The sequence below is a fragment of the Protopterus annectens genome, chromosome 4.part0 (assembly GCF_019279795.1).
Source record: "Protopterus annectens isolate FY-2018-M chromosome 4.part0, PAN1.0, whole genome shotgun sequence".
Classification (NCBI taxonomy): domain Eukaryota; kingdom Metazoa; phylum Chordata; order Ceratodontiformes; family Protopteridae; genus Protopterus; species Protopterus annectens.
In genome coordinates, this window is record NC_056733.1 from 1,107,762,198 (window position 1) to 1,107,789,828 (window position 27,631).

General features: G+C 42.7%; 1 protein-coding gene and 1 non-coding gene across 2 annotated transcripts in view; both read right to left on the reverse strand.

Annotated features, from left to right (window-relative positions):
* The window catches only part of LOC122799790 (F-BAR and double SH3 domains protein 2-like), a 1,119,909-nt gene that overhangs the window by 176,105 nt on the left and 916,173 nt on the right, over nucleotides 1-27,631 (reverse strand). Inside the window, exon 9 of the mRNA XM_044069087.1 lies at nucleotides 13,245-13,409. Coding sequence (XP_043925022.1) covers nucleotides 13,245-13,409 — 165 coding nt within the window. The remainder of the gene's footprint in view (nucleotides 1-13,244; nucleotides 13,410-27,631) is intronic.
* TRNAG-UCC lies at nucleotides 11,498-11,569 on the reverse strand. The gene has a single exon. It is a non-coding gene; the product is annotated as a tRNA-Gly (tRNA).

Genomic DNA, 27,631 nt, shown 5'->3' on the forward strand with positions numbered 1-27,631 from the left:
ATGGGATGAAGCCAGTGCTTAGACTATGACTGAAAAGAGTACCCAATGGCATTGCTAATTTTTGTTTGAGCCCATGTAGGATGCAGCGTGGGATGTTATCAGGTCCCATGGATGCTGTGTTTTTGACCTTAGAGAGAGTGTTCATGACCTGTTGTTTAGAAATACAAGATAGAGGACAGGTGGTAGGGATGTCTTGGGGCAAGTGTGGCAGGGACAGGGGAGTGAAGTTTTCACAGAACCTGTTGGCTAACAGATTAGCAATGTCCACAGGCTTGGTATATGTGGTATCATTAACTACCTGTTTGGTACAAATCTGGGCCTTTCCTTTTAGGTTACAGATGTAACTAAATAACGCCTTACAGTTGTCCTTAGTTGAGGAAGCTAATTTGGATTCATAGTTAGCTTTGGAGGACTTTACACAAAGTCTTATTTGCTTGTTTAAGCTGAGGAGGGAGTGTTTCTAGTTTAGGGCTTGCTCCCTCTTACTCTTGGACAGCAATTTCTTCCTCTTATTGTAATGCTTGTTAATGGCAGCTGTCCACCATACAGGTTTTCTCTTCCTTGAGGAGCTTGTTTTGGTCCTATCAGGTATGGCGGAATCAATGCAGTTGTTCAAGTGTTTGTATACATCTGTGTAGAACTTGGAATAGTTGCCAGTTCCATCTGGAGGGAGGTGCAGTGAAGTTACTTATACCACCCCGTAAAGAGGTTATAATCTGCTTTGGAGACGTTTTTCAGTTTAGTTGATACTGGGGTGGGTGGGTCAGGTGTGACAGTTACTTTGAATGAGACTGATTTGAGATCCGATCTCACCAGGGAAGACCTCACAGTGGGGGTGCTACAGTGGTCTCCCATATTGGTAAGCACCAGTTCCAGGATGTTGGCACCCTTTGTGGGGATGTCAAATATCTGGTTCAGTGCACTGGAGTTAATGAAGTTGAGGAACCTTTGGGCAGGTGAGTTTGCACACGAGTAATTTCCCCAGTCAATGGATGGTTAGTTAAAGTCACCCAAAACCATGACATTCAGATTTATCTTGAAGTAGATCCAAATAAGCAGAGTGGGTGTCCTTATTTAGGGAGGGGGTCCTGTAGCTGGCAATGACTTCAATAGGTGTCCTACCAGCAGTAAATGGACCTGAAGTATCACCAGGAAATCATGCTTTCTAACCAATCTGGATGTGTACTTATCTTTAATGAATATTGATACACCACCGCCTTTAGTTTTCACATCTTCAGGTTGTGTTTTGAACATGTGGAAGGAGGTGTAGCCCAATATGGCTGGGGTGCTCTCCACAGCCTTAAACCAGGTCTCCGTGACTACACAAATGTCTACGTCTTCCAAGGTGAGGACTGCTTCCAGTGAATGCAATTTCATGTTAAGACCCCAGCGTTTAGCAGGAAAACCCTGATGTTGTTTTTAGATGAAGTTCTTACACTGGGGATTTTGTCTGTGATTGTCCTTTGGCTAGGACGCTAACTTTGTCTCCTGTTGTGAGCTATTACACTAGCAATCAGCTCAAATTACCTTTGCTACTTTGAGAGATATGACGGAGAGGTGTTTAGTGGGAAGGGAGAGGATTTTATGGACTAGAACTCAGGCATGACAAAAGAATGAAAATTGGCCACTTTAGAAAGAAAAAGTAGTAACAGGTCCTGAGAAACCTGTTTTGAGTGATTAGCCCTGTTTGTCTTTTAAGTAGTCATTGAAAAAGCAAGAAATGTTAATTAAACCTGACTGACTAAGAGAAAGCAGGCTATACATGAAAACAATGTAAAGTCAATGCATTGACAGGAGCTTATGGACTATGATGCAATATTTCAAAGTCAACCACTACATTAAGGGATAACCTAGAGGTAGACTAAAAAATAAATCAAGATGTCGGACTCCACGTGGGCAGACTCTGAAATTACATTTAAAAACATAAGTATATAAAGTCCAAAAGTATTGAAATGCTGGAAATATCAGGACATGATGAAATGCAAATGTTTTTTCAGTCTGTGCGTGCAGTTCTCCTTTAAAGAACTATGCCCAATCAGGTCTCTAGCTGACATACACAAAGATATTTGTACTATGTGAATAAGGAAATAATACACTGTCCTGTGTTGACATGCACATGCGCACTTCACCAGTGGGTACATGCAGAACACTACAGAATAATAAATCTTCCAAGCTCTTCCCCCTAACTACAGCTTCTCCAGCTGCAGGTATTGTTCAGTGTTTAGTGATCAAAACTGACACTGAGGATGGCCACTAACAGTCCTCGGTAACACCATTTGAAATTATGCTTATGGCAAAAATCAAATAATTTCTGATTATAGGTTTTGACTTCTGCCTATCTGCAGTGATGTCATTAATCACGTTAGTTTAACTGCAATACAAATAATTTAGTCCAGGGAAGTGTGCCCGTGTGCACACACACACAAGAAAGCACCATCAGACTCTAGCTAATGTTATGTTCATATCCCACAAACATCTTCAGGTAGCATTATGCAGTCAGACTGCATCATAACATTACAAAAAATATTTAGCCTTTGTCACAACAATGTGTCAACTTAGGAAGGACCTGTTTTAATTTTGTAACTTCTGACATTTCTTTCTGGTTGTGTGTTCATTAGCAACTGTTGATGAGGTACTTTTCTAATACAGATCAGAATTAGCTATGGCTGTATCCAAAATATGTTATTTTTAAGCTACGTCTGCCAAAGCCAGATCTCATTCAAACAACAACCAGGAGCAACGAATATCTGCAGACAATTAGTTCAGTTAATTAATAGTTTAGGTGCCTATAAGTATGTGCCCTAGGTACTTTGTAATGAATATTTCTTTTCCCAATACCAGTCTTATTGTCATTGAGGTTATGAATTTCTGGTACCTCCTGAAACACGATGCTAATCATGATTACCATAATATAAGTCAGATGAATGATAATACTACTAACGCAAATCCCATTCAGTAAATAAGAAGATATAGCTGTGTGAATGGCATAAATGAGGGAAAAAAGATCATAAAGCTATGATAAAATTTTAACTTCTATTTATTTCAACAGAAGCTAAACATTTCTTTCATTTGTAACATGCCTTTTTTCACAATACCAGCAACTAAAAGAGTGGGGTCAGACTCAGTGTTGCTCTGCACTGAAATCCCTAAAAGCAGAATAGGGGTCCTACGTACAATCTGTAACTGAACACTCTGTTATTACTTGTGAAAGTCATGATTAAAACTCAAAGAAGAATGGACATAAAGCCTTTTATATACTGGTACATAATACACAGACGTATTCACAGTCTGACATTTTGTATTGTACCCAATTTCCAACGAGGGAGTTGTGCTGACCTCCTGCTCAGTATGAAGACTACAATAACGGCCTACAATACACTTTGTTACAGACTTGTCAATGCATCAAAAGTAAAATCCTGTATAAAATTAACAGGTACTACACTTGATCTTAGCCAAAAGGCCATAAAGTGATATACCTCACTAGATTTTTTTTTTCATTTGCAATGTGCTATAACTAAAATAGCATAGTTTGAAGTAAAAAAGAAAAAGGTGTGGTGTTCAATGATGTACAGCACTGCAATTGCCAATGACAGAATAGCAGTCTCGGGTACATTTTGTAGCTGAACACATTTCTGTTACTGCTCGCAGTATCATAATAAATTATCAGGGAGAGCTGAGATATGTCCTCTTATATCCTGGTACCAAACACAGGGATTCACAAGGCCTTCACTGTCAGAGCCCCAGCATAATGCATTATAGGTTCGTAGGTAGGTACTAGGCTATTGGTCCTAGGACCTATACAAGCCTAGTCAAAAAAGTACCCTGGTTTTCGCCACCGAATAAAATTATTTTCCTGTGCCCCTGTCGAGCAGAGCCACAGAGGTGATCCCCGGGGTGAATTTCCTATTTCCCATCCAATCAAGATTTTTCTTGAAGAGTGCTAATGAGGAGCTTTGTTTGATATAGATAGGTAGTTTGCTCCAGAGTATGGGAAGTCTCTGGGACAGGAATCTATCCCTCCAGCATATTCTGTTTATTGTGGTGACAAGGTTTAGGTCCCTAGAGCGTGTAGCTTGGAGGGATTGGGATTTCTTTAAGTGGAGCATGTCCAACGGCTCTGGGTTTTACATAGCTTTGTATGTTAGGCAGAGACTGCCTCTGAGTAGGCAATATGCAATGGAGTAAAGCTGGAGTTTTTTTTGAGACAGTCTGCGTAGGGAATCTGTTTGAGGCCAGTAATCCTCTTTGTGAGGTATTTCTGTGGACTTTACAGTTGTTGTAGATGTCTTGTGAGGTACATACCAAAAGGGGCACTGTATTCTATAATGGGTCTAATGAGTGACGAGTAGAGGGGAACAATGACCTCTTTTTGCCTGGATAAGAAACCTTTTGTGATGAGGTGTGCCACGTAGAAGGATTTCCTGACTACTGTGGCGATGTGATTATCTAAGGAGAGACTACTGTCCACCTGTGTCCCAAGGTCTCTTATCACACTTTCGATGTTAAGCAGACTACCACCTATGTGGTAGCTCATGGGTACAGAGTTTTTACCAAAGGGGATGACAATGCACTTTTTAACATTGAGCTTGAGGCCATGGCTTAGACACCAGGCATCTGTCTCAGTAAGGCCCTTTTGTAGGATGTCCACATCGTTAGGAGTTTCAATTATGGCTCCTAGTTTGCAGTCATCTGCAAACTTCATTAGCCAATAACCTTCTGTGTTAGCCTCTACTTCAGAAAAATAGATATCAAACAGGAGAGGACCCAGGACTGAACCCTGTGGTACTCCACTTGTCACTGGTCTGAAGTCAGATTTGGAGTCTGCTATTTTCACAGTGTGGCTTCTGTCAGTGAGCCAGTTGGCAACCCATCTTGTGACATAGGGATTTATACCTAGTTTAGTGAGTTTATCTATAATTCCAGAGTGGGGGATGGTGTCAAAAGCCTTGGCGAGATCTAGATAGGCTGTGTGAACCATCTTACCCTCGTCTATGGCTTTGGTGTCTGCTTCAAAGAAGTCTATCAGGTTTAGGAGACATGATCTTCCTTTTACAAACCCGAACAGGGTGGGGTCCAGAGTTTGGAGATTACCAATGTCTTTGTTTATAAGTTCCATGATGATACGTTCCATGGCCTTGCAGACCAGGCTCATTAGGCTAATGGGGTGGTAGTTCCCGGGGTCCATGCTGGCTCCCCCTTTGTGGAGTGGGATAACCATTGCTGTACACCATTCAGTGGGCACAAAGCCTGAGGTGAGGCTATGACTGAACATGGTGCTTAGGTGGGGTGCCAGTTCATTCTGTAGTTCATGTAGAACGCAGCCTGGAATACTGTCAGGTCCCATGGATGCTGTGTTCTTGGCTTTGGAGAGTGTGTTTTTTACCTGTGCAGCCATAATTACATGAACTTTGCATTCTTCCGGTATAGAGATGAGCCCTTTAGGGGGTGGGGGTAAAGTTAGCACTGAATCTATCTGCCAGGATGTTGGCAATATCAGTTGGTTTTGTATATTTAGTGCCATTGTGCTGTAACTCAGAGCAGATCTGAGTGTTGCCATTGAGATTCTTGACATAGCTATAGAATGCTTTGTGGTTGTCTTTAGAATCAGTGGCGATTTTGTTTTCATAACTAGCTTTGGAGGATTGTATGAGGGGTCTCAGCTTCTTTCTGAGGCTGACCAGGGAGTTCTTCCAGTCATGGGATTTTACTCTTTTTTTTTTTTTTACAAAGTTTCTTTCCTCTGTTGTAGAGTTTGTTTATGGCAAGGGACCACCATATTGGCCTCCTTTTTTTGGAGGATAGCATCTTAGTTCTGTTAGGGATGGCACGATCCATGCACTCGTGTAAGTGCTTATAAAGTACATTTGTGTAGGATTCAGCAGTTGTACCTCTATTGTCCATCTGCATGGGTGTCGTGAAGTTTGCCACTTCTGTCTTAAGAAGGGTGAAATGGGCTATGGAGACATTTTTTACGGTGGTTTCCCTAATGGGGGGTGGGGGCGGGATGTGGATGTCTAGGTAGATTAGCTTGTGGTCAGATCTGACCAACAAGGAATTGACCCTCTGGTGTGGAACACTGGTTGCCCACGTTGGTAATGACCAGGCCTAGGATACTACTGCCCCTAATGGGGTGTGGATAAGTTGAGCCAAGGCGTTGGAATTTATGAATTCCAGGAAACATTGAGCAAAATAGTTGGTACATGAGTAGTTTTCCCAGTTAATGGTGGGGTAATTGAAATCTCCCATTATTAGGGTGTTGGGCTGTACCCTAATATTTTCAAGTCTATCAAGAAATGAGGAGTGGGAATCCTGGGGCATGGTGGGGGATCTGTAGCAAGTTACAATTTGGATTGTGCTCTTGCCCAGAGTTAGTTGCACTTGGATAATCTCGGATGCATTATGCTGAGCAACTAGCCTGGAGGTGCGGATATCCTTAATGAATATGGACACACCTCCACCTTTAGTGTTTCAGTTCAGGTTAGGGGGCCAAATGGTGTGGTATGAATTATAGCCTGGTAATGCAGGGGTGCTCTCTGGAGCCTTGAACCATGTGTTTCCAGTGGGGGTAATCCATGTGACTTTTGCTGTGTATTTCAAATATACTTATGATCAAGAATGCATCTTTTCTGGGTTGTCATTACATAGGAAGGAAAAATCCTATTTCCCTGAATACAGAAGCTCTCACTGGAATTATGATGACCCCCTCCATTCAGACTTGTGTACAATAAAGTACTTTGTATAAATATAATATTGTGTTTGTCTCTTTATAGGGAGGGAGCTAGCTGATATGATGAACCGAAGGATGGTTGGTATATTGTGTGTGCAAGAGACCAGATGGAAGGGGAGCAAGGCTAGGTGTATCGGAGGTGGTTTCAAATTGTTTTATCATGGTGTGGATGGGAGGAGAAATGGCATAGGCATTATCCTGAAGGAACAGTATGCTAAGAGTGTTTTGGAGGTGAAAAGAGTGTCGGATAGAGTGATGTTTATGAAGCTGGAAATTGATGGTGTAATGATGAATGTTGTTAGTGCATATGCTCCATAAGTTGGGTGTGCGATGGATGAGAAAGAAAAATTTTGGAGGAGTTGGATGAAGTGGTGATGACTGTACCCAAGGGTGAGAGACTGGTGATTGGAGCAGATTTCAATGGGCATGTTGGTGAACGGAACAGAGGGGATGAGGAAGTGATGGGTAGGTACGGTGTTAAGCAAATGAATGCAGAAGGTCAGATGGTAGTGGATTTTGCAAAAAGGATGGATATGGCTGTGATGAATACGTATTTTAACAAGAGGGAGGAGCATATGGTGACATACAAGAGTGGAGGAAGATGTACAGAGGTGGATTATATCTTATGTAGAAGGGCCAATCTGAAGGAGATTGGAGACTGTAAAGTGGTTGCAGGGGAAAGTGTAGTTAGGCAGCATAGGATGGTGGTTTGTAGGACGACATTGGTGATCAAGAAGAGGAGGATGAGTGTGAGGGCAGCACCAAGGATCAAATGGTGGAAATTGAAAAAGGGTAATTGTGAGGTGATGTTCAGGGAAGAGTTAAGACAGGCACTGGGTGGCAGTGAAGAGTTACCGAATAGCTGGGTAACTACAGCAGAGCTAGTAAGAGAGATGGCTAGAAGGGTGCTTGGTGTGACATCTGGAAAGAGGAAGGAGGACAAGGAGACCTGGTGGTGGAATGAAGAAGTACAGGAGAGTATACAGAGAAAGAGGTTGGCGAAGAAAAAGTGAGACTGTCAAAGAGATGAAAAAAGTAGACAAAAGTATAAGGAGATGAGGTGCATGGCAAAGAGAGAGGTGGCGAAGGCTAAGGATAAGGTGTATGAAGAGTTGTATAAAAGGTTGGACGCTAAGAATGGAGAAAAGGACCTAGACAGAGGGACTGAGCTAGTAAAGATGTGCAGCAGGTAAGGGTGATAAAGGATAATGAGGGAAACGTACTCACAAGCGGGGAGAGTGTGTTGAGCAGATGGAAAGAGTACTTTGAGGGGTTGATGAATGAAGAGAATGAGAGGGAGAGAAGAATGGATTATGTGTGGATAGTGAATCATGAAGTGCAGTGGATTAGCAAGGAGGAAGTAAGGATAGCTATGAAGAGGATGAAGAAGTGGAAGCATGGACGGTTTTAGGTGAAATGGCAGTGGAGTTAGTTGAGCAGATGGAAAGAGTACTCTGAGGGTTGATGAATGAAGAGAATGAGAGGGAGAGAAGAATGGATGATGTGTGGATAGTGAATCATGAAGTGCAGTGGATTAGCAAGGAGGAAGTAAGGATAGCTATGAAGAGGATGAAGAACGGAAAGGCTGTTGGTCCAGATGACATACCTGTGGAAGCATGGACGTGTTTAGGTGAAATGGCAGTGGAGTTTTTAACTAGATTGTTTAATGAAATCTTGGAAAGTGAGTGGATGCCTGAGGAATGGAGAAAAAGTGTTTTGGTACCAATTTATAGGAATAAGGGTGATGTGCAGAGCTGTAGTACCTACAGAGGGATTAAACTGATCAGTCACAGCATGAAGTTATGGGAAAGAGTAGTGGAAGCTACGTTAAGAAGGGACATGATGATTATTGATCAGCAGTATGGTTTCATGCCAGGAAAGAGCACTACAGATGCGATGTTTGCTCTGAGAGTGTTGATGGAGAAGTACAGAGAAGGTCAGGAGTTGCATTGTGTCTTTGTAGATTTAGAGAAAGCATATGACAGGGTGTCTAGAGAGGAGTTGTGGTACTGTATGAGGAAGTCGGGAGTGTCAGAGAAGTATGTAAGAGTGGTACAGGATATGTACGAGAGTAGTGCGGCAGCGGTGAGGTCTGCAGTGGGAGCAACGGATGCTTTTAAGGTGGAGGTGGGATTACATCAAGGATCAGCTCTGAGCCCTTTCTTATTCGTAATGGTGATGGACAGGTTGACAGACGAGATCAGACAGGCATCCCCGTGGACTATGATGTTTGCAGATGACATTGTGATCTGTAGTGAGAGTAGGGAACAGGAGGAGGAGATCCTGGAGAGGTGGAGATATGCTCAAGAGAAAAAGAATGAAGGTCAGCAGGACTAAGACAGAATATGTGTGTGTGAATGAAAGGGAGGACAGAGGAATGGTGAGGATGCAGGGAGTACAGGTGGCAAAGGTGAATGAGTTTAAGTATTTGGGATCAGCAGTTCAGAGTAATGGTGAGTGTGGAAGAGAGGTGAAGAAGAGAGTACAGTCAGGATGGAGTGGGTGGAGAAGAGTGTCAGGAGTGATTTGTGACAGACAAGTACCAGTAAGAGTGAAAGGGAAGATCTACAAGAGGGTAGTGAGACCAGCTATGTTATATGGGTTGGAGACAGTGGCATTGACAAAAAGGCAGGAGTCAGAGCTTGACGTGGCAGAGTTGAAGATGTTAAGATTTGCACTGGGTGTGATGAGGATGGACAGGATTAGGAATAAGTATATTAGAGGGTCAGCCCAGGTTGGAAGGTTTGGAGACAAAACCAGAGAGGCAAGATTATGTTGGATTGGACATGTGCTGAGGAGGGATGCTGAGTATATAGGGAAAAAGATGCTAAGGATGAACCTGCCAGGTAACAGGAAAAGAGGAAGGCCTAAGATAAGGTTTATGGATGTGGTGAGAGAGGACATGCAGGTGGTTGGTGTGACAGAGCAAGATGCAGAGGACAGGAAGAAATGGAAGCAGTTGATCTGCTGTGGCGACCCCTAATGGGAGCAGCCAAAAGAAGATTAAGTTTCTTTATATCTGGAATCACCAGCTAAGTGCAGTAGCTGAGGTGCATCACATATTATAGTGAGAAATTTGTTGTGATATTTCAAATGGTTACATATATAAGGCACCACACTGCAATGTACCACCAGCAACAATATAACAATCAGAATTTGTTTTGTGTGTGTGTGTGTGTGTGTGTGTGTGTGTGTGTGTGTGTCATTTGCTTCCCAACAAACATGTATGTTTTATGTATGTTTTGCATTTTTCCAGGCTGACAAACTCAGCTTGCATCTGAATCACATCACTAGTGTTTTATGGAATTATAACCACAATGGTACTTTTTCTCAGAAAAAAGATTTTTTTTCTCATTTCATATGTAACAGCAACATATTTTAATTCTTCTCATGCACAGTTAGATTTTCATGTCTGCTTTCCTTACAACTATTAGAACATAGGTTCAAAGGTGTATACTAGGCTAATGGCCCTGTAGTCTTTACAAGCCTAGCCCATAGAGGTGCCCTGGCATCTTGCCGCCCGACGTTAGTTCCCAGTGCCTCTAAAGTAAAGCCACTGGAGTGATCAGCACAGTAAACTTTCTATCACCCATCCACTCATCAAGATTTCTCTTGAAGAGGGTCAGCGAGGTGCTCTGCTTGACATGTACAGGAAGTCTATTTCAAAGCATGGACAGTCTCTGGGTTATGAACCTGTCCCTCCAGCAAGTTCTGTTGATTGTGGTAATGAGGTTGAGGTCTCTGGAGCATGTGGTATGGAGGGATTGGTATTTCTTTAGATGTAGAACTTCTAACAGAGCTGGCTCAGACATGGCTTTGTAAGTCAAGCAGAGATACCTCTAAGTAGACGATATGAGACAGAGAATAGCTGGAGTCTTTTGAGTCTGTCTGTGTAGGAAATGTGTTTAATGCCTAGGATACTCTTTGTGAGGTACTTCTGTGTCCTCTCTAGCTGTTGCAGGTGTCTAGTGAGGTACATGCCAAATACGGCATTATACTTGATAACTGGTCTGAGGGAAGAGTAGAGAGAGACAATGACCTCTTTCTTCCTGGATGCAAAACCCTTGTTAATGAGATGTGCCACATAGAAGGACTTTCTGATCACAGTGGCAATGTGGTGGTCGAAAGTGAGGTTGCTGTCAACCTGCATCCCCAGATCTCTTATAATGCCTTCAGTGTTCATTGGGCTCCCATCAATGCATTTTTTGGTGTTAAGCTTAATGCCATGGTTTTGACACCAGTCATTAGTCTCAGTGAGGCCTTTCTGTAGGATGTCTGCATCACTTGGGGAGTTAATAATGGTTCCCAGCTTGCAGTCATCTGCAAACATGGTCAGCTAGAGTCCCTTTGTATTGGCCTGGCCTTCTGAGAATTAGATGCTGAATAGGAGAGGGGCAAGGACTGATTCCTTTGGGACTCCACTCGTGACTGGTCGGCAGTCTGACTTGCAGTCCGCTACTTTCACACTGTGTGTTCTGTCTGAACCAATTTGCAACCCACCTAGTGATACAGGGGTTGATGCCTAGTTTGGCGAGTTTATCAATAATTCCTAAGTGAGGAATGGTATCAGAGGCCTTGGCCAGATCAAAGTAGGCTGTATGCACTGCCTTACCTTCATTCACAGCCCTGGTGACTGACTCAAGGAAGTCAACCAGGTTGAGCAGGCATGATCTCCCTTTTACAAAGCCAAATTGTGTGGGCTCTAGAGTTTGGAGATTTCCTATATCTTTGTTAATCAGGTCCATGATAATGCAAAATGTACGGACTTCTTGCACTGGCCGGGAATCGAACCCGGGTCAACTGTTTGGAAGGCAGCTATGCTCACCACTATACCACCAATGCTATAGACAATAAACCATGAAAATCTGAAAATCCCAAAGTCTGATCTTGAAAATTACCAAAGAATTCCTTCAAGCAGTAGAAACAGATTGCCGTTTGAAGCTATGGTTAAATTAAAGTAAGAATGCCCTTCCCAAACCTGTAAACTGTAACATTTGCAAAGCAGTGATTTGAAAATAAAAGTGCACCTTTCAGTTCTACTCAGAGTAAAAAAAAATAAAGCTTTCTAAAACAAACTATATAATGCAATTTCAGGCTTAAACACTTTTATTTTAAACGATGATCTATAAAAAAAAAAAATATAAAGCTTTGCTTTTCTCAGTAGGCAGCCAATCTAAAGGCTTTTACAGACAATTGAGTCAGTAACTTTCCCTGGAGGTTTCAGTCAGTGCTCATGGTGTAGAGTGATAAAGTCCTGGTTATGGCACAAGCTGATCTGGGTTCAACTATACGCTCAGGTGTCTGAGGCACTGTCAGGGGAGAGATAGTTGTGCCTGTAATAGTGTGGGATTAGAACCCTCTACCTAGTGCAGTGACAATCACCTCATGAACAAACTGAGTCATGAGAGCATTCAGGTGGAAGTTAGAGTCATCGAGGAGACCATTGTACCTATTGGGAAAGGGAGGAGGATATTAGATGAGTCACAGTGGAGGTGGGATGACAAGCAAGCACATCCCCATTGTACACTCACCCATCAAATATATAAACAGGCAAACATTGGGAATGTAGGACATAAAAGGAAACCCTAACAGCCTGGCATCAATAGTATGCCGGAATCTTCTCAGTAGCCCTGAGCATGGGTTGGAGTAAGTCTTGGGGGAGTTAGGACAGCCAAGTAGAGCCTGTGAATAAAGACAGGCACTGGTATCCGACAACAGTCAGCTGCAAGGGTGCAAAAAATATGATCATTTTGTAAACTGAAGAATTTCCAAATAAACAGCAAAAACAACCATAGAATAATAGTTTGAGAATAGTCCTCTGGAAAAACGGTCAATTGTTAGAGAGTCAATTCACAGGTAAGCCATAAAACAGAACAGCCAATGTGCAGGCTAAGGAAAGAAACCCAAAAATGCAAATATACAAATGATAGTGACTGCTTCCAAAAACAGTCTCTGTCTGATCCAAGTCAAACTATGTTTTTAGCACTGAGTAATGATGTTCTGGGATCACAAGTCAACAACTGCTACTGAGGCAGATTTACAGAGCAGCAATACTATGGAATGAGACTCTGGCCAAGTCCATATTCTCATAGGGGTATTAGTATACCCTTATCTGTAATGATACTTGCTTCACAGACAGTAATCTTATCTTATGTTACCATAGTTCTTATGTTTTCAGTGGCTCATAAGGTCTAGGATACAGTAATAATTGGTGTTAATCACTGTGAAAATGCAAAAAGTGCTTCCAAACATCTGTAGTTTCAATAAATGACTGATGCATTGCAAGAATACTGTGTTCCAGACACAGTTGGCATATTTCTCTTCCTCTTTAGTCTAAATCAGGGCCTGTACATGTAAGCTCCTGACCCCCACTGCATGCAGAACTGTTAACCTACATAACTAAAATAAACAAGCCAAGAATACGTCAGCATACATCAGCACTCTAGAACTTACAAACTGTTTCTCTAAGACCCCCATTCAGATCTTTAATTGACTACAATGTACGGATAGCACTAACCTCTGGGGATGGTTCCCCATTAGATAATATTCGAGCTTCACTCCGTTTTCTCTCATGTTCCAGTTCCTCATTTGCCTGCATCATGGCACTGGCCAGCCAGGTGTCAACATTCACTCCACACTGCCGCATTAACCCTAAACGTGCATCTGCTTTTAGCTTATTAATCTGCAGAGAAGACAAGAAAGAACATTTTATCAGAAACGTATGCCAGTGTTACAGACATGGATTTATCAAAGTCCTAGCAATATACTATAGAGTCATATAATAAACTTGTACCATTTAAACCATTGTTTGGAGTTGATATTTCTGGAATCTAGGTTCTGACCTGCTAGAATGAGGACAATTAGCATCATTTACTTATTTTAAAAAAATCAAACAGTCTTTGACTTCATTACTTCACCTTACATAGCACTGTAAACATTTTTTCACCTGTACAAAATGAACAAAGGAGTTGTGTGTAATTCTGTAGCTTCAGCAAGCTACCCAGAAATGCCTGGTTACAGACAGAAACAGGTTAGACCATGCCCTAACATGGAAGGAATAATCACATATTTTCCTCACATAGTAACAGTCTGAGAATAAACTGGTGGAAGCCAAGCACGAGATGACTTTTACTATTGATGAAGTGGCTGAAGAAGTAAAAAAAAATGAAAACCTAAAATCCACAGCTGGGTCTCTGGAAAATTAAGTGAAGTCAGGGAATATTTGGAAATGTCATTTTACTGCCAAATGAGCAAATGTAGTTTCTTCAAGCTCTATTTTTAAGTTATCTATATAATACAGTTTAATGTGAAATACTGTAATTTCATATTAATCGTTAAATTAACTTGACAAATATATCCAATGGGATAACATCAAATAAAGAAACCCAAACCAACAAATCCATGGCTAATGAAACAAACATTAATGCAACTGTAAAACAAACAACAAAAAACTATCACAATACTGGTTTGCATATTTACAGGTGGCTTGCCCCCCTGCACCCCTTCAGTTCAATATCCAAGCTCCACAGTTGCGCACCAATGAAGAAAGAGCAAAAATAACCAACAGTAAATGCTGTTTTGACCCCCTCCCCAATATGAAGTACCGTATTTCATAACAAGTAAAATGAACTATAACCACTGTTCAAACAACACCAGAAGCACTCAATTCCAGCTACTTCACACTAGCCATACAACCAGTGACCATATATAGCAAATTATCATACTATACAATGCACAATAGTGACAACTGCTGAAACAACAATTCACTCGATAAGCTACAGCATAAAGGAATTTGCAGAACATGTCTACATGAAAACAGCATGGTCCTTAACAAATAATGGATTTATTATCACAATTAAAAATGCTAAACACTGTTGTGTATTATAACAATTCTTCAGACTATAACAAAACCTAAAAGGCCACAGACTTGTATAATACAACATGTGTCTGCTGCTTTAACTGTCTGGACTGATGCAGACTACTCACTTCATTTAAGCTACATCTGAATTCAGCAGGACTTCCAAACAATTCTACTACTTTATTAAATTTTTTAAATATGTCCATCTCTAAGAACACTGAAGATGATCTGTTTTAGAAAACATATAAATATGAAGAAGCAACCAAACAAACGTTTGAATAAAGCATTACCAACATTTGTCTTACTCATGTACAAACTCATAGATTCTCTCATGAATCCTGCTAGATGTCATCCCCATACAAATTGAGTGACATCTGGAACTACTCGCTATATTCATATTACAGATGGAAAAATAATTTGATACATATTCATTAGCTGTTTTAGGATGCGCAACCTTTTGTTCTTTTTACAAGATCATAGGAGACACAAGGCCATTTGCCAGTACGCACCCTAAGGCTTTGACCCTCTTTTCAAGGGGGGCCAGGCCAGCCACATCAAGGGCGATTCTATGAGCATCTGTCCAGCTCCATTTTAAAGTCAGGGTGTGTCACTGCTTAACTTGGAGATGAAGTTTGTTTCACAGAAGAGTATGTGCTGCGTGACAAATCTACCTCTCATCTTCTTCAAACTTGTTGGATTAGATTCAGCTCTCTGGTGCTAATGTTAGTTTGACTTCTTGAAGTATAATATTTCTTGGACCACTGGACTGCTTTTAATTTTAATTTTACGAACAGTTACTTACTCTTCAGGATTTGTTTAAGTGCCTTTTTAAACACAAGGCTTCACTTCTCACTAATACATTTAATCATAGTTCTTATTTTCTCACAGAATCCATTTATTCCTTACACTACTGCATACTGCAGTGGGATCTAACAAATGTGTGTGCTTATAAAAATATATGCTTTTTGGCACTACTTAGAAAATGTGGTATTTCTTCAGTAAAATCTTTAAATAAATGATCTTTCTAGTGGTGAGCCTGTTTTCATTTTTCAAACTGTAATTTTAAACCGTTTTTTTTCAATAAATCAGTGATTGAAGCTTTTAGCAATGTAAATAGCATTCTTACTGTTTTTCTCTTGATTGTTTCAGTATGCATTATCAGAATGTAAGGCAGCAGATAATTACATAAGATATAGAGAGAGAGTCACCAAGGCCCTGGATGAGGCGAAATCTGTGCATACAGCCTACCTAGACGTAGCCAAGGCTTTTGACACTATCCTCCATTCAGGCATCATTAACAAACTCACCCAGCTAGGTATCAACCCTAATATCGTTAGATGGGTCACTAAGTGACTCACTGATAGAACACAGAGTCAAAATAGGGGAATCCATCTCCAACAGCAGACCTGTAACCAGTGGTGTTCCACAGGGATCAGTCCTGGGACCTCTAGTTTGGAATCCATTCCTCTGAAGTACAAGCATAAACTAAAGGTCTGTGGCTGACAAAGTTTGCTGATGACTGGAAACTGGGAGCGGTCATAGAATCTCCATATTATGTCAACATCCTGCAATAGGGTCTTGCACAAACAAATGATTGGTGCTGAAGTCATGACCTTAAACTCAATGCAAATAATGTTATCATTGTCTCTTTCGGTAAGAGTGATTGCTCCTGCTAACTACTACATCAATAGCAACACTCTAAGTATGCACTCAATGGTGAGAGACCTGGGCACACAGGTTGACAGCAACCATACCTTTGATCACCATGTCTCCACAAGGGTAAGAAGGGCATTCTATATTGCTCATCTCATAAGTAAGGGTATTACCTTCAGAAAAAAAGAAGCTATAACCTCCCTGGTACTCTTCCCTCATCAGGCCAATAACTGAGTATAACAACCCTTTTGGTATGTATCTTTCCAAGCACCTGTAGCAACTGGAGAGACCACAAAGGTTCCTCACAAGGAAAATTCAAGGTCTTCATCTGTCCTATGTGGACAGTCCAAAATCACTGTTGCTTTATTCTGTTTCATACAGACTACTCAGAGACCATCTCTGCCATGCAAACAAGGCAATCTCTGACCTTGCTTTATTGGAAATGCTGCATATCGCAAGTCAAATGGTACATGGGTTATTTGCTCTAAAGACTTTAACCTAGTAAGAGACATTAACAGAACTCGCTGGAGGGACAGATTTGTCTCCCAGAGATTCCTACACTTCATGTCAAACAGAGCACTTCACTGGCCCTCTTCAAACGCAATCTGGATGAATGGATGGGTAACCAAAAATTCACCCTGGGGGTTCCACCTGTGCCCTTCTTGGACAGGGACAATAAGTGCTGATCACAGAAATAAGGACAGAACCTGCCTAGGCTTTTAAGGGCTCTAGGGACATTAGCCTATTAACGTCCTATGATCCTATTAAAAATGTGTTCATTTTACCTGTACATCTTTTTCAAGTCTTGTAAAAGTAAAACAAATTTAGATACAGTGTGTCACTCTCAATAGCAGCAGGCCATTGCTTTCATTCCATCTTATTATTTGCAAAAACAATCCTCTGCAAAAAAGTGTATTTCGATGACTATTTTCTCCTATTACAACAGCATATTGCTTTGGAAAACTGCTGAAAATAAAATAGGAGTTCAATGAGCAAGTTACCTACTCTGATAACAAAAAAGAAGTTATATCTTACCATAACGTTCCATCGGTGTTGTTGATCTTCTTTCATTCATCACTGGATGGGTTTGGTTCCGAGCCCTCGGAACCAAGTCAGCCTATTAGCAAGCTCGTGCCAGCCAAAAAACTCTTGAGCTAAGCTTCTACCTGTTACCTCAGATCGAGTTTGCCCGTGATCAACAAGAAAAGCAGAGGCCCATTTTGCGCAAATGCCCTAAGACACCATTTGGACCCAAAGTATCCCCCAGGAACCTTTGGAGGGGGGAGGAGGGTGGGAAGTGATGAATGAAAGATGATCAACAACACAAATGGAACGTTATGGCAAGACATAACTTCTTTATCTGATGTTGTTAATCTGCTTTCCATTCATCACTGATGGGACAGAATCTCAAGCTACCTTTGAGACCTATGGGCGGCCCTCATGGAAGAATGTTCCTGAGTACCACTGAGCCAAAGGCAGCTCTCCCTCTAGGGACCACATCCAATTTGTAATGATTGATGAAAGTGTGGGGTTTAGCCCAAGTGGCTGCTGCACAAATGTCATCCATAGAAGCCCTGGAATGGAAAGTTACAGATGTCGCCATTGATCTAGTGGAATGGTCTTTAACCTGTGGCATAAGTTCTTTTGTGGAAGAGTAAGAAAAGCATATGCAGTCCCCCTTAGCCATTTCGATAAAGTAACCTTGGATACAGAATTTCCCATTCTAGGTCCAGAAAAGGAAATGAAAAGTTGGTCAGACTTGCACATAATTTTTGTCCTGTCTAAATAAGATCTCAGTTGTCTGTGTACATCCAAGGAATGCAGGCAGTGCTCTCCTTTATTAGAAAAATTCAGGTAGAACATTGGTAGGTCAGTGGACTGATTGATGGAGAAGTCAGAAACAACCCTGGGGAGGAAGGAGGGGTTCATCCAGAGTGATACTCTGTCCTTGTGGAAGACCAGATAGGGCCTTCTCATGCACAATGCCTGCAGCTCTGAAACCCGCCTGGCTGATGTAATGGCTACTAAGAACAAGGATTTCCAAGACAAGAATTTCAGGTCACACTTCTCTGCAGGTTCAAAGGAGGGGGGGTTGAGTCAAGGACTGCAGAACTAACGTGAGGTTCCATGACTCTATAGGCTGTCTGACTGGCAACCAAATGTGGGAAACTCCTTTCCGAAAAGGAAAGTAGTGAGACAAGAAGCGTACCATCCAGCCTATTATGGCAATTTGAAATTGCTGCCAGATGTACTCGTATGGTAGAGGCTTCAGCTCCATCTTCAAAAAACTTGCAGACAAGTATTGCAAAACCGCTGTGACCAAAGCCGAATATGGATCTAGCATCTTATCCTTTGACCAGAGAGAGAACCTTTTCCATTTGTCCTGATACAGTTTCTGGTGGATGGTTTATGAGCAGCCAGGATAATGTCCTGAACAGGTGAGGTGAGATTAGCCTGCCTGGCAACTAACGGAAGTGGAGAAACCAAGCTGTCAGCTTGAGACTGGACAGATTCGGGTGGCTCAACCCTTGGGGGTAAGCAATCAGGTCTGAAGAGGGTCAGGAATCCATGGTGGTTATACCAGATGAGGCCGAAGGAAGGGGAATCAAACCTGTCAAGGCCAGAAGGGGGCATCACTTTGCATTTCAACTGATGAGCTTTCTTTAAGATCTGTGGAATCACTGGAATGGGGGATAGGCATAAAGAAGTCCTGTGGGCCAATCGTGAATCAGAGAGTCCCTCTGATGATTCGGGAACCACTGAGAAAGAAGTAGCCATTGGAGGATTTTGCATGTGCAACTTGGCGAGAGGTACTATCGGGACTGAAGCTACCATGGATCCTAGGGCCTGAAGAAAGTACAGTTGTGTACACTTTCCATAAATGTAGATGTTCAAGTGTGTTCACTGTTGCAGTCGTCACATTTGAGTTATTCCTGCCAGGGTAGCCCTCGGTTAGCCCAAACACCATATGCTTATTATTTCTGCATCGGTTGTTTTCGCTTCAGGACTGAAATCAGGTCATCAGTAGTACAAAGTAAGGCAGCCAATGCCATTACATCAGTTTTACTTGCCCTAACGGGGCATGGAGGGATGGGTTCCTTACCCAGAGACTCCCCAGACTCTGGAACAGACTGCCCATACATGTCAAGCAGAGCTCCTCTTTGGCCCTCTTCAAAAGAACCTTGACAATTGGATGGTAGAAAGGAAATTCACCCTGGGTATCTCATCAGTCACCCTCCTAAACAGGAGTCAAGGGAAGTAAATAGTGTGGGAAGAAATAGCCAGGGAATTGTTATGGCTAGGCTTGTATACACCCTAGGGCCGATAGCCTAGTACCAACCTATGAACCTAACCTGTCAGGAGCCCCAAAGTAGGAGCCAGGTTCTGGTGGAAGAACCCCACCAGCAGAAAGTAAATACCAATATGTCCCTTGTAAGGAAAGAGAAGAAAGGGGATGGAGGGAGGGGAACCAGGACTGCAACAGTGAATACACTTGAACATCTACATTTACAGTAAGTGTACATAACTGTACTATGGTCTTCATGTTTCACTGTTGCAGTCATCACATTTGGGTTGATTCCTAAAGTTGAGGAAATGGGTGGAGACAGTCAAGGAAACTAGGGGCTGGCTAGGATGCCCTGCAAGACTGCAGAGGCAAACCCTGCCCTGGATTTGGAGAAGAGAGGCAGGTGGTAATGTATGGTAAAAGTGTGAACCAATGTCCAGGTGACAGCCTCCAGGATGTCCCTGGTAGGGACTCCTCTGAGGAAATCTGCAGAGGTGGAAGTGGCTCTGGTGGAGTGAGCCCTGACCCCCCTTGGGGGGAGGCTTTCCATGTTATTTGTAGCAGAAATGGATGCAGTGTGCTATCCATTTGGAAATGGTTTGTTTGGAGATTGCTTTACCTTCTGCCCCTGTAGCAAAGCTAACCAGCAATTGATCAGACTTTCTGAAGGATTTAGTCCTGTCTACATAGAATCTGAGCTGTCTGTGCACATCTAGAGAGTGCAGGATCCTTTCCCCCCTGTTCTGGGGATTAGGAAAAAAGATGTGCAAATGAATGGATTGGTTGAGAGCCACACTGGACACCACCTTGGGCATGAAGAATGCTGAGGGATACCCTGTCAGCATGGAAGATGCTGAAGGGTTCCACAGCCATGAGCGCTTGCAGATCAGAGACTCTTCTGGCTGAAGTGATGGCCAGAAGGAAAGCTGTCTTCCATGAGAGATATTTTAGCTCTGCAGAAGAAGCTGGTTTGAAAGGGAGTAGGGGGAGCTTTTCCAACACAAAGTTAAGGTACCAAGCTGGGGTTGGTGCTCTTCTGGATGGCCTCAAGTTGCTAGCTCCTCTTAGGAACTGTCTGATCAAAGGGTGTGAGAAAATGGGGGTGCTCAGTGGGGAAATGAGCAGAGACAGAAGAAGCATGAATTTTTATAGAGGAGAAAGAGAGGCCACTGTGTAGTAGGTCAGCTAAGTAATCCAGGATGAGAGGAAGGGAGGGCTGTGCAGTATTGGCTCCCTTAGCCTGGATCCAGGTGCAGAACCTTTTCCATTGTCAGCATAAGACTTTCTAGTGCTAGGGCATCTGGCCTCACATATAACATCCAGAACCTGTTTACTGAGGTTGGCAGATTGATCCGGGGTTAGAGAATAAGCCAAGCTGCCAAATGGAGTGTCTGCAATTGGGGATGCATGAATTCCCCTTCCTTCTGGGTCAGGATGTTTGGAATCTGAGGAAGATGCCATACTGGCAGTGGGGACAGGCTGCGCAGCAAGGGGTACCAGTACTGGTGAGGCCAGTCTGGAGTTATAAGAATTGTCCTTGGTTTTTCCTCCTTTATTTTGAGCAGTACCCTGGGGATGAGAGGTAGTGGAGGAAAGGCACAGACGGAAAGATTGACCCAGGATAAGGACAGGGCATCCACTTTCCAAGCCATGCAATAACGCTCCCTGGTGCAGAATTTGTTGAACTGATTGTTGGTGTGGGAGGCAAAGAGGTCAACCTTCGGGGTGTCCCATTTCTGAGTTATTAGGGTGAAGGTTCTTCTGTTGAGCTGCCACTCGTGTGGGTCCAGAAGATTTCTGCTTAATTGGTCTGTCAGAGAGTTGAGAGAACCTGGTAGGAATTGTGCTTAACAGGTGCAGTTGCATGGCAGAGGCTGTGTGCCAAAGGGTCATGGTCAGCCTTCATAGAGGGTAGGAGCGAGTCTCTCCCAGCTTGTTGATATATCACATCACAGTGGTGTTGTCTGTTTTGATCAGGAGAGCCCCTCATCAGAGAAGGGGCTTGAAAGCTATCAAGGCGTGCTGGACAACCATCATCTCTTTTTGTCTGATATGCAGAGGGATTTGCTGAGGGCTCCATTGGCCCTGTATGCACCCATCAAGGTGTGCACCCCAAGCACAGTCTGATGCATCTGTAATGAGGGTCTGGGCAGCACATTGTGATGAGAAAGGTAGTCCCTTGTTGTGGGAGCATCCTGTTTCCCACCAAAGAAAATATTTTCTGAGGCAAGGAATTATATGTATGAGAGTCTCCAGGTCTTGACAGTGTTGACACCAAAGGCTTTTTAGGTACCACTGAAGTTTCCTCAGATGCAGTCTGGCATATGGAATGAGTAGTATGCAAGATGCCATGAACCCCAAACCTTGCAGGATCTTCCCTGCAGATAGCTGGAGCCTGGCGGCTAGTTGAGAGAAGTAGGCTATCAGGAAATTTTGTTTTTCTGGTGTAAGGAATGCCATCTGGGATGCTGTGTCCAGGCTTACTCCCAGGAAGATAATCCTTTGGGTGGGCACCTGTTTGGATTTCTTTTCAATGACCGTGTACCCTAGGGAGGTTAGTAGGGTCTTTACAAAGGCCAGGTGCTTGAGCAGCTTTTCCTGGCTGTCTTCCTGAATAAAGCAGTCATCCAAGTATGGGTAAATCTGGATAATCCTTTGTCTGCAAAAGGCAATGGCCAAAGCCAGACATTTTGTGAAAACTCTCGGAGCAGTAGATATGCCAAAGTGTTGAGACCCTGCCCTGAAACTGAGATATTTCCTGCATGATTCCCTGACAGGAATGTGGAGGTAGGCCTCTTTTAGATCTAGGGTGGCTAGCCAAGCATCCTTGGAGAACATGGGTAGCAGCTGCTGGAGGGTGAGTATTTTGAATTTTGGGATCACCAGAAGGTGTTTAGAATGGATAGATCGAGGATGGGGCACCAGAAAAAGTCTGGAGTAGAAACCTTGGTCTACCTGTTCTGCAGGAATGCACTCTACTGCCCTCATAGAAAGCAGGGAAAGGATTTGCTTTTAAGCCTCTGCTCACTGGTTTGGAGGTAGATCTGGGAACCCTTTTGAGGTTGGAAGGGTGTGGAAGGAAAATCTGTATCCCTGAGACACTATGTTGAGAACCTAGTGGTCATTGATAATGGTGGCCCAGGTGCTTGCATGAAAGGAGAGTTTTCCTCCTTGGGGTAAATAAAGGTGGGCAGAGAGAGGGTATGGGGAAGGTGAGTCACTGTGAGTTCTTACCATAAGGGGGTGGCTTAGAACTCCATGGCTTTGAAGTGGAGTTAGTCCACTACTTAGATCTCTGCATTCCCTGTGGCTGCTGTCTGGGGGGGCTTGTTCCCCGGGGCCTGGGCTGGACTGGCTTAGTGGGAGCAGGAAAGGACCAGTGCTTGGTGGGACAATGCCTGCTGAACCTGGGTGGCTGGACATTTAAGAAATCCTTAACTGTCTGCATAGATTTTGCTTTTTTTTCCATCTTTTTTAAGACCTCTTCTGCCTTAGTGCCAAATAAATTGTCTTTGTGCAAGGGGGCATGTAACAGTTTAGATGGTCAGGCAGGGGCTGCTCCTTAAGCCATGCATGCCTTCTAATGACAGATCCAGTGACTGCTGCCCTGCAAGAACCTTCTAGGGTGTCAAAACCACAGTGCAAGTTGTGTTTAGTTACTTGACTTGCAGAATGCAGTAACTCTTGTAACTCTCTACATTCTGCACAAGCAGGAAAGGAAGACATTTTTTGTTTGAGGAGTTCCAGGGTATGTTGCTGAAATTTTAGCATATGGAACTGACAATTTAGTGCCCTGATAACAAGAATAGCGGAGGTGTATATTTTTTTACTCCATCTGTCTAGCGCTCGGGAATCCCTATCTGAGGGGGTGGGATTCTTAGCAGAGGTTGCCTTAATCCCTTTAGGCCCTTGAGAAATTACTTCAGGGTCAGCAGTAGGATTTTTAAAAAGAAATCTGTGCGAGTCAGGGACTCTATAGTACCTGTCTGGTTTTCTGGGTGCAGGAAGGACGGTGTCGGGAGTCAAGCTGGATTCCAGGAAAAGATCATCCACAATATCCAGGACAGGAGGAATGGCCAAGGGTCTGTGCTGTGGAAGATCTAAGAATTTCATGACTCTCTTTTTAGACAGAGGGTAGTCCTGACTCTCCCATTGGAAATGCTTCCTTAAGGTATGAAGGTTTTCCCCAAGGGAAAAATCCTCTGGGGGAGAGGCTGAAGGGATGGAGTCCTCTGCATCAGAATCCTCATAAGTAGAGAGGGGTTACATGTCGTCATATTCAGATGCATCAGAGTCATCTGACTCTTGTTCAGACAAAACTACAGGGGACAGATCTCTTTTCCTTTTGGAGAGGGTAGCTATGGCTTCCCCTGATCAGCACAATAAGGTCTTCTACCATTTTAAGCATTTGAGACTGAGGCAAGGAAGCAGGTACCTGAGATTTGGTCATCGGTTTCTTGGGAGTAGTTCATACCCTGGGCCTAAGAAACTCGGTCACTTACGGAAGAAGGGTAGTCGCAAAAGAAGACGTCGGTTTGTGTCAAGAATCAGTAGTGTGAAAGACTTCCTCTGAAGCTGGTGCCTGCTCAGTGGCTCCGGACCCATCCAAGGTAAAGACAACCACAGATACTTAGTTGAAGAAGAGTTTTGTGGCATACTGGACTCCGAAAGGGTCTCGGTAGTGGCCTGAGAATCCACAGAAGCGGGCATCAGGGGCTGCGAAAGTGCCTGAGGACTGGAGAACTGACGACTAGCTTAATGGAAGCATCGTCAGAAGGTTTGGACCTGTGCGGTCTATCTTTATCTTTAGGTTTTTTCCTGAAGATCGGCTGTCGGATGGCTTACCGAAGCCATATTGGAATTTGAGGACTTTAAGCGAAAATATCTAGCCACAATAAGGGCCCGACAATGGATAGTTCTGGCATTGAACAAAGCACAGAAGCGACAATGGGGGATGTCGTGGTCTGGGCCTAAACAAGTGATGCAGTAAGAATGAAAGTTTCGGTGTGGTATTTGCTTTCCACAGGCAAGACAATTATTAACTTTTTCTGACATCGGTTAGTGCAAAGAAAAAAGGATCCCCAATGGGGTACTTAGCTTTAGAAGACTTAAACTTCAATTCGGTAGATGAAACTCGGGTAGCGGCCAACCGGCACTCGTGCAAACTGCTTCAGGTTCCATGGCAAGAAAGACTGGTGTAATGGCGTTGGCTGCCTTACTTTATACTACTGACGACCTGACGTCAGTTCTGAAGTGACAGCAACTGATGCAGAAATACTAAGCCTCTGGTATTCGGGCCAGCCAAGGGCTACCCTGGCAGGGATAACCCAAATGTGATGACTGCAACAGTGAAACACAAAGAACATCTACTGTAATTCGACAGGAAAAAGACTTACTCACAAATATTAAGAAACAAACAAGTTTTTCACACAAAATATCAAAAAAGTTTCCACTTAGCTGAGAGCTCAGCTGAAATGCGGCTTTACAGCTATGCGGCAAACAAGATCTGGGGTAACAGGGAGAAGGGCCCTGTGGGTAGAAGCTTAGCTTGAGAGTTTTTTTGGCTGACGCGAGACAGGCCCACTCAGTTCCAAGGGCTTGGAACCGAACTCATCAGGGGTGGGAGGTTGGCATAATGGTTAAGGTGTTTACCTTACAGTTACAAGGTACAGGGTTTGATTCTTACATGGGGTAATTGGCTAGGCTTAAAATGGCCCATAAGGGCTGTTAGCCTAGTACTAATCTATGAGCCTATGAACCTATGAATGGAAAGAAGATTAACATCATCGGTTTATAGATTTCATAAATTCCTCGTTATCATAAAAATACTCCTCAGAAGCTATCTAAATAATCTATCCATTAATTCTCTAATTACATGCTTAATCCAGTTCAGAATCACAGAAGAGATGGACACTACTGTACCATGCAAAGGTGCAAGGAGAAAACAACCCTGGATCAGCACCAACGAATTGCCAAAAGTGTGTGCGCATGTATGTGTACACACGGGTCTACTTTTAAAGCCTGAAGTTACAAACCTTCAAATTTCTTATGGTCGAGACCATAAGATCGGAGTTGTGGAACTTTGAAACTTAAAAAAAAATAAACAACATAAAATAACATTTTTTACACTCTTGTTGTGGGGCAAGCCCCCTGCACCCCCCCCCCACACCCCCAGCTAATTAAATATACCAACTCCAAGATTGCACTACAGCAAGGAAAATGGTAAATGCGATCTCCATTTAAACTGTTTTGAAACTTCTAGTTTTAAAAGTAGACTCATAGACACTCACCATGCGCACCCCCAGGCAGTATGGAGGATCACCTTTTCGCCAATATAATCTTTGGGATGTGGGAGCAAACTAGGGTACTCAGCATGACTACAGAGAGCACAAGAACACTGTGCAGGCACCCCAGCTTAGAACCTAACTAGAAAAAACAAGCCCTGTGATGCAGTAATATAATCAGTGTATGACTGTGGTGCCCGAGCCATGCCTACACCATTCTACAGAAAACATTTTCTTAGTACTGTAAGTACTGAATGGTGCAGCAAAACAAGAGATAACATTTTCTATAACAAGCATCATACTGCCTTGGTGAATGTATAATTTTCTTTTAAATAGACAAAACATCTTTTTTTGGGGGGGGGGACAAGCCCCCCTTTGTCCCCACACCCCTTGCTAATAATATATATTAACTCTGAGACTGCACAAACACAGCATAAGGGCATATTTTACAGTTTCAGGAATTGTGCAATCTTGCCCTCCTGTCGATAACAGCTGCTTGGTTGGTCATATGTAGCTGACTAAATAGCTGTTGACCACACACATTCAAACATATAGATAGATATACACATACAAGGCTCCACATACTTATTAAATGTTGCCTCCAACAATTATTATACAGCTCATAGGGACTCACAAAGACCTAATGACAAGTATGAAAATCATTCATACTTACAGTGGGTATCCCAGTGGGAGTGGGTGTGCATCAGGGTTCAGCTCTGAGCCCACTGCAGCTCATACTGCTGATGGACAACATTATCAAACAGGTTGGATGGACAAATACAATTGTTATACGCTAACTATGTGGCACTACAAGCAGACTCTGAACAGGAACTTCAGCAAATGATAGGGGACTGGAATACAAGATTGATGGGACATGGGAAAACAGCAACCTTCAAATCTTCCATAAAAGAGCAAAACTATAGCCCCACTTCATATTGCAATTCCTGTCCATATTATACTAACTTACCTAGAAGTTCTCCCCTCTAAACTGGCTAATATTTCTCTAAATATTAAATAATTGTCATATAACTTGCATTTATTCATAACCAATGTTTTTCACATTATGTCTAATTTTATAATTATTTTAAACTGTAGATATTTTTGTATTACTTTTGAAGACAGCAAAATCATTGTTAAAATATTTTTTCTCCCTGGGCATCCTCTGAAAATGGTCACTTACCTAGTTAGACTTTCCCGGTAATCAAAAAGACAATAAGAAAATTAAACAATTTAAACCCACACATCAGCACATAAATCTGAAGTGACTATCATCCTCCTCAACCCCCAACAATGGGGGGAGGCAACTTTTCACTCTACATTTAGTGATGGAATCACGCCACAGTCATTTTCAAATCAGTTACATATCCCAGCAGGTCTGTGATCACCTCATCAGCTGTGTGCTCCTCAAAGTAAGTCTGTGTGTGTGAAAATAAGAAACATAACTAAACCCATTAATCAGCACAGTGTATAAGAGCTAGAAAATCCATTAGCAAAGTTTATTGAGCAAAAGAAACTGCTGCAACAGGATTTTTGAAGCAATGTATTGCAGAGATGAAGTTTGGCTGGTTAGCAGAATTGTAGTATTACGTATTTGACTGCATTGTTGTAGATCTGTGAAGATAAAATACCAGTGCATACTACATTTGTAAGAATGTGTTTTAACAGTAGAGTGCTGTATTACAGGCTTTAGACACTTCTACTACGCTAATGAGATATTAGGATGTAATTTATGTTAAGTGCGTGCATAGAGTACTTTGTCAGAGGTTTTAAGTATGTACACTGTACTATGGATGTGGAGATATATTTGCAGGTGAAATATGCTC